Source organism: Anabas testudineus, chromosome 13 (genome assembly GCF_900324465.2).
Source record: "Anabas testudineus chromosome 13, fAnaTes1.2, whole genome shotgun sequence".
Lineage (NCBI taxonomy): Eukaryota > Metazoa > Chordata > Actinopteri > Anabantiformes > Anabantidae > Anabas > Anabas testudineus.
This window is the reverse complement of record NC_046622.1, coordinates 7271955-7285613: the sequence shown is the minus strand read 5'-3', so window position 1 is coordinate 7285613 and position 13659 is coordinate 7271955. Positions and strand designations below refer to the sequence as shown.

The 13659-nt window shown below is 38.6% G+C and overlaps 1 protein-coding gene across 1 annotated transcript; it reads right to left on the bottom strand.

Moving 5' to 3' along the window:
* Nucleotides 1–417: 417 nt before the first annotated feature.
* LOC113148119 (alpha-2-macroglobulin-P-like) lies at nucleotides 418–12200 on the bottom strand. Its single transcript, XM_026339620.1, has 37 exons — nucleotides 12175–12200; nucleotides 11463–11562; nucleotides 11194–11374; nucleotides 10893–11049; nucleotides 10357–10409; nucleotides 10030–10050; nucleotides 9778–9943; nucleotides 9583–9667; nucleotides 9370–9493; nucleotides 9021–9138; nucleotides 8828–8937; nucleotides 8569–8736; nucleotides 8258–8485; nucleotides 7966–8029; nucleotides 7717–7862; nucleotides 7245–7394; nucleotides 7007–7144; nucleotides 6842–6923; nucleotides 6594–6756; nucleotides 6226–6451; nucleotides 5607–5733; nucleotides 5334–5455; nucleotides 5198–5249; nucleotides 4901–4984; nucleotides 4357–4533; nucleotides 4150–4225; nucleotides 3898–4054; nucleotides 3693–3767; nucleotides 2738–2900; nucleotides 2477–2664; nucleotides 1892–2104; nucleotides 1344–1465; nucleotides 1143–1233; nucleotides 979–1047; nucleotides 786–891; nucleotides 647–688; nucleotides 418–517 (listed from the first exon to the last, which is right to left on the bottom strand). Exons 2-37 carry the CDS (start codon nucleotides 11543–11545, stop codon nucleotides 513–515), a joined length of 4332 nt encoding a protein of 1443 aa, XP_026195405.1. The 5' UTR covers nucleotides 11546–11562; nucleotides 12175–12200; the 3' UTR covers nucleotides 418–512.
* Nucleotides 12201–13659: the final 1459 nt, after the last annotated feature.

Below are 13659 nucleotides of genomic sequence, written 5' to 3'. Positions count from 1 at the left end.
TACACTGGTACAATGTTAAATAGGCACTTAATCTGATAAAGAAACCCCCGTGTAGGGTAACACAGCACAGACATGTACAGTCAATTTGTAAGTTAACGATTTATAAACGTGCAGTTTTATATTAATTTAAGCAGTTGTCTAAAAAGACTGTATGCCCTACTAAATCCTCCATTTGTGTAAACCTCCTGAAGCGCCGACTCCATTCATGATTTAAAGTAGGTGTCTGAAGCATCAAACCTCAAAAACACAGAACTATAGATGAGATTGAACTGTAAAAATATACCGAGGTGAAAGCAGTAATTGTAAAGTCTGATTAATTCTTTTGGTCTCCAGTAGTCAGGTTTATTGGTTAATCTGCATTTTGCAATTTTGAGTTTAGGTTTGTTAAATAGTTAGAACACAAAACCACTCTTTAAAGGGGACATTCACATTTTATTGTGCAATACCATTACATTATTACACGGCAGGAATGTCTTTAGGTTATACTGAATCCATGTTGACCACTTCATTCTTCAAGCTGCACAAGAAAAGAATCAACTTAATTTCAAATACAAAATTGGGACGTTTGAATCATTACTCATTGCTTGCATGAGCAAGACCACAGCTTTGTTTACCAACTGTATATTATATTACTGCAGACAATTACCTGCAGCACAAGGGTAGATGTAGTTCGTCTCTGCCTGGTCACCTGAGAGATAAAAAAAGAAAGTCAAACTTTGTTACAGTTTAGTGTGTTGTGGCCTGCAAAGTGATTTAGGGTTGAAGGCAAGGTATGAATGTTTTACTTGTCTGGTAGTAGTCATAGATCTTGACCACAGCCGGCTTCAGATTCTGTACTGGGAGCTCCTGAACAAGCACCAAGGTGTGATCGACTGCTGTGTCCTTACGTAACTTAGTTTAGGGAATAATAAAAAGGTCACTGATAAGCGACAGATCTGTAGGGGTCATCTTGTGATCCCAGCTGTAAATTCCTCTCACCTCTTGAATGTAGACCAGAATGTGATCATCCACTTGTTGAACATTATTCACTAGAGTGCCATTGCGAAGCTGTGAGCAGACAATGTTCAGCAGGGTTATCTTCACATTCATATTAACCACTGACACTTTCCTACAGAATTCCTCCTGAGAATGTATTAACTCACACTCCTCAAAGACTCCGAGTCTGGGACAAACCCAGAGAGCATTTTGATGTCCAGGATCACCATGTTTGTGCTTTTCTCCTTTCCACTATATCTGCAGTGGAACCATACATGTTACCCCAATTCTGCTAGTGTAACTTAACATCTTCATTTAAAGTCATTCCTCTCAACACTGCCATCAGCTGAAACAGCTTTGTTACTTACAGGGATTTTATTTTCAGAGTGAGCTTAGGTCTGATTGATTTGCAGTTGCCAGCTTCTGGTTTAACTTCCACAGCAAGAGTGGTGACCTTAATAGGAGTTGGGATGTTATAGGTAAGAGAGATCTGGAAAGAAGAGGGGGAGAAAAAAGCACAACACTTTAGTAAAAATTTTATGGAAAAAAAATAATAAATAAAAAAAAAAAAAAAGAAATCTAAAAGAAATCTAATTGTCAGTGTCAAAATAGAATAGCAGCATCTGATTTTATCACTTTAAGACTTACCAGTTTATTGAAAACAAAACTCCTTTATAAAAAACTAGACTGATCAGGTACATCTTCACCCGTCTTGCCCAAGGTTTTGTTTTAGCACCATGGAGGCTTCAATCACAAGCTTTCACTTTATGCCAATGACACTTTAGATTACCACTACTAAAACGAGGATTAAACAAGCTAAACTACTAAATTTTATATTTCTGCATCACTGGGTTGTTAACATGAGGGAATTGTTATGAGCACTGTTCATGGTGTCTGTATTTTAGTGTTGACTGACCTGTACTGAGGCACATGCAGTGCCCTTCACCTCCAGGCTGTACTTCCCTATAGTGTCCTGCAGTGTCTTCTCCTGGTAGAGCAGTTTGTTGTCCTGGTTCACATCAAATGTCAGCTGACCACTGGGAGACTGGACTGTCACCGTGCTTGAACCCTGAGGACTGAACACTAAAGTGGAGTAGAGAGCCAGAGCCTGGAGAGCCACCACGGTGTCCTACAACAACAGTTAAAGTTGGGCTACAAATTAGACCAACAAACATTTACCGAGACTCAGACCTCATTCAGGTAACAGTAACTGGAAGTTTGGTTGTGGCAATTAGACTTTAATATGCAACATTTAATTTCTGACTGAGGAAGTTGGTTAGGGACAACTAAACCCTCCAGGGTGGCTTCATTTCTCAGCTGGTCTGATTAGACTTGTTTGGAAACAAGTGTGGGAGCCCAACAGTTCCAACAATTCAACACATCTCCACAACAGATCTTTCATTGTGGTCTCATATTGTGGGCTTGTGAAGTGATGTGTTGATCTTCCAGGGATCAGAGGGAAGAGTGGAAAACTGCTCCAAAGACTCCCAATTAAAAGTACCTGTGTGGAGGAGAAGCCTCCGTAATAGTTCTGCTGCCCCGTCAGCCATCTAACAATACTGGAGCTGTAGCCTAGATCCTGGGCTGTAGGTGAGGCACCGAGTTTGGCGAGTAGCACATAGGAGCTGATCTCCACTGACAGAGAGGCTGAAGTTTCTGCTGCAGTCTGAGACCAGTAGAGGAACCCTCCTTAAAACAAGAAGCCACAAAGTTAATTTTTGGTTTCATTGCATTGAAGTCAATTTCCTAAAAGGAAACTCACCTTGTTTTAATGCAACTGTGTCCAGGTGCTGCAGAAGGCGAGAACGGGTCTTCACATCTCCTGCCAGGGTGAAGACGTACGCCAGCAGAGCTGTAGTGTAGGTGTTACTGAGGTCACTGATGGACTCTTTGAGGCATGACAGACTCTTTGTTATCACAGGACTCTGGAACAAATTTAAATACCATTTGAGAAATTTTTCTCAAACTTTCTCAAGTTTTTTTTTTCCTCTACAATCCCCAAATTGAGCCCTATGAATCCTGGCATCTTGGAATATGCCCATGTCATCAGGGGAGAAAAAAAAACAAACAAACAAAAAAAAAAAAAAACAACATCCATTGATGGAATAACTTGGTCATTCAGGTAGTTAGCTGACCTCGTTTTTTGGACAACACTGCTGAACCTAGACCTGCCCAACTGAAACAACCCCAGATCATAGCACTGCCCCCACAGGCTTGTACAATAGGTACTAGGCATGATGGGTGCGTCTCTTCACCTGCCTCTCTGAGGCAGGTGAAGAGACTGAGTTCTTAACCCAGGTGAAGAGACTGGGTTAAGAACTGAGTTCTTAACCCAGTTTTTGTGGTTTCATCAGTCTCCTTAGATGTTTTGCTTGATTTATGTCAGTACTTTGACTCTTCTGAAATTTATTAAAGTAAAAATAGATCTTTTCCACAACAATGCGTCTTCAGACATGGTTGTTTAAGAAATGAGTTGTTAGAAGCAGAAACAATCATCCATGCAATTATTATGCAATGGGAGGTTCTTACCCATTTGCTTTGTTAAATGGAGGTGGTGACTTTTTGGACGGGTAGTGTACTTTGTGATGTTCTGTTTGCAACATTGTTGAGTTTATCTGCACTTAGGTCAGTTAATGCACCTTGCCAACTGTATTAGGCTATTATTGTAATCATGTCCATAGCAGTTAAGACCAGCACATGCTACGTCAAAGACTTACATTTACAGATATGTTCATCTCCAAGAAGGCAGCAGTGATGTAAGCAGTGAGAGTCACTTCATCAGACACACCACCCTGTAGAGAGGCACAACTTACACAGCGATAGTGATATACTTTTATACATTTTACTTGTGTAAAATCTAAGTATAACTTCAGTTTGTATTAGCTCACTTTCATTCTGACTGTATAGATACTGTCAACTAACCTTCATTCTGTTGTTAAAGAGTTTTCCTGACTGTTCAAAACAGCCATTTTTTTGTTGTTTATTCTCCAGCCAAGTCAAAGACTCTTCAATCGTTGTTGGGTCAATGTAGATGAAAGTCTGAGCTTTAGTAAAAGATCTCAGCACAAAAGCAGTCAGCCTTAGGAGAAGCAAAACAGTTTGGCAAAACTAGACTCAAAAGTGCTTACACAAATAATTCTTGTGCCCAATTGATGGGCACAAGAATGTTCTTACCAAGTGTTCCCTGGTCCCGATCCAAATGTGCTGTAAGCACCAGCATCATCTTTGTAGTTAAGCTGTCTCTGGTAGCCTGTTTAACAATAGAAATACAACAATGTCACATCTGATATTTTCAGGGAACCCTTATTGATGTATAGAAAGATCCATTTTGTGCAACATTTGCTATGTAGCTTATTTCATCAGCAATAAAAGAAAACCAACCACTAGTGAGGAAGTTCGTGGCCTTTTCTTTGATGGCTGGGGTCAGCTGCTGTGTGTTCTTCAGGTATTGGAGGATGTAGATGTTGGGAGCTAAAAGTGCCATGTTCTGCTCCCCACACCCATACGGCATCTGCAGCAGTCCATTCAGGTTCTTCAGGGCTCGGCCCAGGATGTCACCTGCATGACAAAAAAAATAACCCAGTGAGACCAAACATGCAGTTGATATGAACTTTGCTATGGTTTTAAAAAGCACAGTGTTTGTTATACAACACCATTCAAAAGCATTTATCATCTTACCCAAAGTCAAATTTAATGTGTAATGCATTTAGTGCATTAACTGCACTAAACGGTAACAATTTATACTTAACCAACTCCACAAAACCCATTCAAGTAGCATTTTCTGTTTAGATCCAGGAAATGTATGTCAAACATAAATTTGACATTCAATACATTCCTACTTTTGGTTTTAAAAGCATTATAAAAAGTAAGATGGAATATCGAGGTGCCTTTTGTAAATCATCAAGAGGGAAGGTTGTCAGGTTACCCAGGACAGATAAGGAGGCACGAGCAGATCCAACAATCACATTCTTCGGGAGTTGTATGTCCACTTCTTCTAGCAAATTCTGTCCTGTGAACAAAACAGTTTTAGAGAAAACTCAAAGTCACATGGTCATGCTACACCCTGCTCCTTGGACCCTGTAAACCCTTTACAGAAGTGCAAGTGGTACCTCCTGACAAATCTGATCTCCAATGTGTTTTTGATTTGTGAGTAACACAGAGCTGTTATCAATATGCAGGAGAGCTGAATATATTTCAGCAATTTAAAAACAATGCTTTAAACCTTTTGGACAGAGAAGCCAGTTGTAGGTTTTGGACATCTCACTTCCCTCAGCCTGAGAAAGAAGATGGAAAATTGTGTCAACACTTGCAAAAATCAGCTACTGGTTAACTTGTCATCTTGTTTTTATTGCACCAACCTTCACAACGAGAGCTTTTGTTACTGTGTCGACACGACCCCTTTCTGGCACGCTCACTTTATTCCCATTACATGCAGTTTGGGATGCCAAAGCCATAGCAGTCACAGACACGTTCACAGTCCCTAAAAATAAAATAATAATAAATCTAAAGCTGCACAACTGTCAAAACATCTCACTGATGCAGAGGTCATCGAGTTCACAGATGAGAAAGACAACGTCCTCCACATTTAACGTTTCATCCCATCCCCATGTGGTTGAAAGACTGATCCTGACCCAAGGTTGATGGGACCATGATCCAACTGATGGTTTTGCGTTCACTGCTACACAGACAGGATGCATACTGGTATCCAGAGAAAGGAGTGAGGGTGTAGTCTGAAGAACGTGCAGGAGTCACAGTGAGCTGTGGGAGACAGTGGATTTTAATTTGAAATTTACAGTATGGCAAATGTGAACACTTGTTCAACTGCAGCCTGATGTGTAGACACAAATATGATTTAACATTTTAACAAGTTAAAGCAATGCCAAAACATTCTCTTTTATGCAAGATATTTTATACCAAGAGGCATCCTAAAAAAACAGGCACAAATGGAAAAACCACAGATCATAGCAAATATTCTTTAAAAAGACTAGATCTGAGCTCTGGCGTTCCCCAGAGAATCCAGATATTTTGAAGATGTGTATATTGTCATTAAAGGGATGTTAGTTTTATCATTCTGAGTGTGCTAGGTGAATGGTCAAATAGCCCTAGTGCTAATTTACATTTACTGCTACGAGGAAAAAGCTAAACCAGGAATGCTGAATATTACGACAGCAGTTTACAACAGTAACATTACAGTCATCATCATGATGATGTCAGCATGCTCAGTCACACTTATTGAATAAAACCAGTTACCATGATGCAGCTGGTCAGGTAGTTGAAGGCAGTCGCTTTCAGTTCAAATTGCTCCCCCCGGATGATGGAGTAGGGCAGGGTTAAGTCAAGGAAGAATGGCTGGAAGACGGTGATTTCTTTACTAGGAGCCAAACCAAAACCCAGAGGGGACAAACAGAAAGCCTCCGTCTCCCAGGTGGTGATGGTGTCTGGGACAGTGAGCGGCAGATTCTTTATTCCAGATGTTCTAGATCAGAAAATAAACCGTCAGAGCTGGTAAACATGTACATAACCCAGAATAATTTTAAAAAGGCACATGCTTTGAGCCTCCTATACTCAGATCTAAGCCAATCTTGCTCTCCAATTTCAGGACCATCATAGCGGCTCACCCAACATCCACCAGCTTCCACAACCATGTCTCCGGGAAGAAAGTGCGAACTGTCACCACAGGTGGACCATTAGTGAATGAGTCCATTCTCTCAGGAGCAGGTATTGCCAGAACTGTGTTCACTTTGTGCAACATTGGGCCATCAGCAAATCTTATACCACCCCCTGAAACAAAACCAGAAAATATTCACTCACAGGCAAAGGCCAGCAACCAAATTAGTACCTTTATATTTAGCATGAAGAAAGTCACCAGGGTAGTATTCTCTTCCTTTGAATTTGAGACACGAAGGCATTTGAATAAACAGGTTTGTTGCCATTTTCAGTCCCACATTCTAGATAAGAGCACAAGCAAAAACTGTTAAGTGTAAAAGCACTTAAATGTTTTTTGTATTGTGCCTCATTATTGAACTCCTACCTGGAAAACTGTATAAGCGTCAGCCCATTGACGATAAGGCAAAATGTTTCTTCTTGCTCTTACAGTCAAACATACAGTAGGATCGAGAACCTCGTATGGAATATAGGAAGCTTTTGTGACAGGCAGCAGGTTAAATATCTGAAAAGAAATTTATGGTTTGTTATGAATGTCCATGATCTGGTGGTTGCCAAAACTAAAAGAATGAATGCATCTAGTTTTGAGTGATTCCTGCAGTCACCTCGTCTGCATCCAGTTTCTTCCCTGGTTCCTTAATGAAGACACTCTGGTCGACAGCGCTGACGCCACACAGAGATCCTGGCTCGGCCTTCACCTGCAGGACAGTCTGCTCCCCTGGGACAGCTGAAGGTGGGAAAAACTCCAACGACACCTGACAGACACATTGTACACTCTGGACTATAGTATGATAAATTTAATGTGAAGCAAACTAACCATTCAACACATAATGACAATGATCACTGTGCATCTCTCTCCTGAAGTCTGTATCATACTTTAATATGAATTACAGCTGAAGACAAGTTATGAAGACAACTTGTCTGACAATGTCAGCGCATATTTGCAAAATTATTCAATGTAAATTTAGTCCATGGCTGATAAATTTACTGGCATCAACACTGACACGTTGATAAAGACCTACTGTAATATAGCCTTTTACCACCAACTAAAATACAAGACAATCTTGTCTTACTGACATTTTGACTAAAGCATTTCTCTGTGGAGAAGTCGGCACTATCAGCAATCACCGTCGCACTGGGAAGGACGGCATAAGCTACAATCTGGACGTCTGGTGCCATGTCTGGAGACACTTTCAGCTTAAAGGACACATCTCCCTCATTGACTGAAACAAACCCAACATTATGAAATTAGCCAACTGTTCCAAACCACCTGCTTTGTTAACATTTACATGCTTGCAGAGAAGAGAGAACAAGACATTTGCCCACCTGGTTTACCTTGCACCTGAACATTTTTAAATCCTTGCGTGATAATGGCTCCCCTTGATAGAACCTGGAGAAAAATTATGTGTTAGGACCGATCCGTTTAAAAATGACTAAAACCCACACAAAGCTAGTAGCATTAGTTAAAACAGTGAACACCCTACTGTACACAGATCATGTTACACAAACCCATTAAGCTCAAGTTTAACATGAAACCTTTAGGTGTCTCCAGTCTCAGACGATAAGTAGATCTATGGTACATCTCCTTAATCCAGTAGATGGTTTATTCTTTGCTCACCAGATATATCACATCCACAGAGCCCTGGGCCTCTCCAACTATTGTGTACTGGATGTAGATGATCTCTTCTACGTTGCAGGAAAGTGGTTTATCCTTCTCCTTTACTACCAGGAAGCTGCCAGATTTAGTATCAGGAGAAACAGGTTGGGCAATAGACAGCATTTGATCTCCAGTCTCATAGTACGGCGTTCTATAACCAGGATATTCCAGTGATGGTGTGCTGCTAACCTGTACATGTATGACAGTACAAGTTAGGTCATTGTGGTGGAGATTGTTTGGAACATTTTATAAGAAAACTTATTTTCACTTACTTGGAGGTGGATGTCACCACTATAGTTTGCTGTGCTAAGTGAGAAAGTAGCAATTCCTTTACTGTCTGTTGTGAGATTCTGTAGCTGATGTGATGACCACATTTCCCCCTCAAACAGATACACGGGCAGCTCAGGAATGGGCGTGTTATTGTAATAAACTGCTTTAACCTGTTGGAAGTAGAGAGTTTTATTAGCGAGAATGCACAATATTCACTTGTACTGAGATAAAAAAGAAGCGGTGAAGATATTTTACACTTACTTTTCCCTGAACATTTGATGTTTTGTTATAAATCTTGGGTGTATCAATAAAGGACAACCGTCCAACAACATATGAAATACTTATCGTCTTCTCCTCTGACTGTAAAACACCTGCACAAGACACATGCATGTTACAATGTTTGCCATTTGGTTAAAAGGGGCAATAAATTAAGGTTCAATATAAACAAACTTGCCTGTTCCCTGCTCTTCTACAGTGGCACGTAGGTTCAGAACATCTTCAAGCACCTTGTTGTCAACTTTTGTGAAAGTTGACATGTTGAAGATAAAAGTAACACACCCATATTTGTCGGTCTGGAAAACAGATTCTTATAAACTTAAGATATTACAGGTAGAACATTACTACTTTGCAAGTTGCACATAAAGTTGATGCACAGAACATGTAAATCCACTAGCACTGCATCAGGTAGGTTCTTAGAGGCTACTTCTCAGATCCTGAGTTATGCTCAATTTGTGGATCACACTGGCAAGATTAAGCATTAGCGTTCATCAACATAGAGACTGCATATGATATAGCAAACATACCTGCTTTGTCTCATTGTGGCACGGAGAAGTTAAACCAGGGACAATTTGATCATTGATGTATTGTTGGAGAAGTCGACACATGCCAATTGTAACACTTCCTGGTACAGGCTGTCCATATGTATAACTAAAAAGACAGATTACAAATGTGTCATTTGACAGACTTTACTTTATGATCTTGGAAAGTGCAACTAGTAAAAAAGGCATTTTACTCACTTAGCACACACTTGCGCTTTGATTTCCTTCTGGCCAATACCAACTTCATCAGATGAGTTTATTGTTACAGCAAATTTAGGTAAAACTAAAGACAAAATTTGTTAATAAGTTAACATTCATGATTCATTAGGTAAAATAATGTCTTTAATGATCCCTCAATTAAAAAAAAAAAAAAATCTAAATTAAACATTGTACCATATTTCTCCACTTTGAAGTTTTGATACACTTTATTTTCACCCATGGACACAATTATTTCGTAATTTCCTTCACGGGCGTCAGAATTCAAGGAGTAAGAAAGCTGCAGTATTTTACTGTTGGATGTTTCATTCAGCCACTGTCCAATCCGGTTATTGTCAACATCCTTTCAAAATAACAAACATGTCACAAATAAATTGTATTTTACTAGCACAGACACTTGATCAACATGCTGAATTTACTAGATCTTACCTGAACTTCTATAGTATCATACTGCAAACAGAAGTAAGAGAAAGGTCATCATTTTACAGGATCTACTGAGTAAATGGAAACTGGATCTAACAGCTTTGTTTAATCGTCTGGTATAGTTCAGTCACTTCCAATTCTTGTGTAGCATGTTGTAAAATGTGGAATTAGAGCAGTGGGTTTACAGATTACAGCAAAGAAAAACATTTGAGACAGTTTTGGTTAAATGTCCAGGTTGTACCACTGACTGGAATAGAGAGAGAGAAAGTTTTAAAGAGTATACTCCCGACATGTCTCCGTATCCTTTTATGTGAAATTTGAAAGGACACTTACCAGCTGACTGACCGGTCTTAACTTGGTATCCAGTGAAACGACTCTGAAATTTACTGAGAAATTCAAGCAGATTTTTTTTTTAGACCTGACTTATAGCAATGTTAAACATCCTGTCATCTGACAAAGTGAAATCTGTCTACTGTATACACCAGTAACTTCGAAAATATTGTTACAGCTTAAACTTTAACTTAAAACAAGGGCATTTTCATTAAATGGTTTGTTGCTACTTTCATGTTGAATATTTAATAATTATTATTTAAAGGTTTAAATGGAGCCATTTAAAAAAAAAAAAAAAAAAAAAAATAAATAAATAAAATGGAACTAATACATAATGCTAGCTTTCTATATTATTGTTAACATTTTACTCATTGAGTAAAACTAAATGTACAATGTTACTTAAGGGAAACTACATCTTATGAGTTTAGTGATTGGTGATTTTAGGGCAGAGAGAAATCATCCAAAGACTAGTAGGTAGTTTGTTTTTTCAGACCTTTTTGTAGTTTTGTTTTTCAGACTTGTTCATATACAAAGGTTACCTGTTTGCCCAGGGAGGTAAATCGGTTTGTCTGTTTGAACAAAGATCACTGGTTGATAGACTTTGATCATAACCTTTCTCACTTCCTTTGAGTAAAAGGTGCCACCTTGTACTTCCACCGTGAGGTTGTAAATCGCTTCCTCTTGCACTAAAGGAACCTGTGAAAATATTTTACAGACAGTAGCAGCTATCAAGTCTTAAAACATTAAAATCAAACAAAAGCATAAGGCAATACACAGACTAAGACTATTTGTGTATATTAACATTAACATGTTTTCAAGAGATGATATTCCAGAGCTCACCGTAAATTGAGAGCAGATATGAAACGCTTTACTTGACGTATTTGTGAGAAGGGTTGTGTTCGTCTCTTCAGAAATTAAAGTAACCGTCATCAGCAGAGACTCATTAGGCTGCAAGAGACTCGCACAGAACTTAGTTTTAGCTCCAGCTTCAAGCAATGCAGGAATGGCCACCATGTACTGCCTACAAAATTAAAAAAAGGTTTATCCAACTGAATCTGACAACTACAAACAACTAGTTATAACCACACACACTCTCCTGGTAAACTTACGGTTGTCCCAACACTTGCTTCACATACATCCAGCTTAAGAAACACAGCATCCATGTCCACATCTGAATCCCAGGATGGCCCATGACTGACTAGGATGAACCTTTAAAGTCAGTGTTTGTTTATTAATCACTGATGCAGGGGAAAACAGAATTTGCACTGGCACTCAAATATTAATTTAGGTTCCAAGGTTTATTGCAATTAAAATCTAAATTTAGCCAATTAAAGCTATGGTGTCAATACTACTAGTACTACACTTTTCTAGTGAATGATTTGTCATTGTTGTCTTGAAAGAATCTGTAAACTGTTGCAAAGAACTTGTATGAATTTCACTTATCTGGACAGGAGAAAAATTGAATTAACAGTAGTGACAGTCCTCCCCTGAAGCTACCAACCATTACTATAAGTCAACAAAATTTAAAGCCTATAAAGCATAATGTGTGGATCGTCTCCCATCTTGTGTTAAAAGGTTGATGGAAGTCCGCTTGAATCATCAGTCACAAGCTTTTGATTAAACCAAACTGAACCCGGTGATTGCAGCTTCGCAGTGTTTCTACAAACCATCACCCTTACCCATATTTTATCGTTTGTAATGTGTGAGCTGATAATTATAAATGCTTTCATATAATGAAACTAAACATTTGACTTAATGTTTGGTTTATAAGAAGACATTAATAAGACATCTAGTATTAGCATGAGAGCTAATTTGCATTACCGTTGTCCTGGTCCAGGGTCACTGCTCATCCAATAAAAGCTTTAATTGGACTGATGGCAGCTTAAATAGCTTCACCTGGGCCCGGACTATACCAAGTGCCCCCTTAAGAAAAGGGATAATGTGTGGAGAATTAGCAGTTTGTTTGATGTACTTAATTTTAAAAGTCTATATGCTACTTTAAAGTTGTTTCTTTTGTACATACAAAAACTTTAAGAAGTTGGAAAAGTTTCTGTCTGGGGTTTATTGGTGGTGTTTTAGTTAATTGTGGTGTCCCTTTCTGAGCTCTTACTTCCTCTTTCCTGCACCAAGTGCTGCTGCACGCCACCTACTGGATAAGAGGTCAAAGTCCTTGAGCCTTATTAATCGTCTTAAAATCCAGTCCTGTTGAGTCGGCCTCCTCACTGCGAATCATGTTCCCTCATTATTACAAACCCCACACTTAGGTTAAAAAGATATCAACATGTTAAACAAATAATTGATGTAAAATATGTATAGTGTTTGTTGCTGCTGATTGCTTTGGGTCATTGTTATACAGGTTTTCTTCAGCTTTCCTACCTGTACCTGCCAATGAGAAACCCCATGACTTTAATTTTGCGTTATCAGATCATGATCTTTGTCCTTCAAATTACTTTTAGCTAATACCAAAGACATTTGTGTTTCTGCCTAACAACTCTACTATAAAGGTCTGACTGAATGATAGAGGGTTCCTAGGATCATTGTCTTTCAATTTCTGGGGACTTATCTGCTATGTCAGTGTTACTTTTGGGCTCTTGGTTGCCTCCCTAACAAGATCCTTCTTGTCTTATTACTCAAATTGGTTCCATTGAGTCCTACATAAATCAAGTGGGTGACTTCTTGTCATCAGAGCTTCCCTGCCTGCCCTTACTGTGTTGTGTTTCGTCATGGGTGGTTAAATCTTTGTCTCATTCTTCTGTTCAGTTGTTTTATTGTTATACTTTTACCCCAATACATTTTTATTATTATAGATTAACCAGCTGTCAGTACATAAAATTGTAAATTGTGATTAATCACTTTTGATTTTATTTGATGTTATTTTTTTTTTGCCATATGTTTGACATTGTAAAGTTTGTTGATAAAATCTTGGACATCAAATTATAAACTGTTTCTTAATAGATGACTTTTAATTTTGTACTTTAAATAAATTAAAAGCAGACTAACTTTTGTTTTATTTTAATGTGATGTAATCCGGGTGATCTAATTGGATTTCATAAAAGATGGCTAATCAAACAGATCTTCTTTAGATTTAGAAAAGGTCAGACACACTAAATCACAATTTAGTATTAGAGAAGTATGTTTCTACAATTATAAAACACTGGCCCCCAAAACAAATAGTGCTGAAAATGAATATTTGCTGACCCCTGCGCAATGGTCAAAGTACATTTTTTCATGTATAAAATACTACACTAGATAAAATCAGTTGGGGTTTTTTCCTCCAGCTAATTTAATTTGATCATTTTGTGCAGA

Coding starts and splice junctions, on each gene's coding strand:
- LOC113148119 (XM_026339620.1), bottom strand. CDS start 11,545: ATGGGCCATCCTGGGATTCAGATGTGGACATGGATGCTGTGTTTCTTA. Junction 8,737..8,827: donor CATCAAATGTTCAGGGAAAA/GTAAGTGTAAAA, acceptor TACTTCCAACAG/GTTAAAGCAGTTTATTACAA. Junction 1,234..1,343: donor ACTCTGAAAATAAAATCCCT/GTAAGTAACAAA, acceptor GTTCCACTGCAG/ATATAGTGGAAAGGAGAAAA.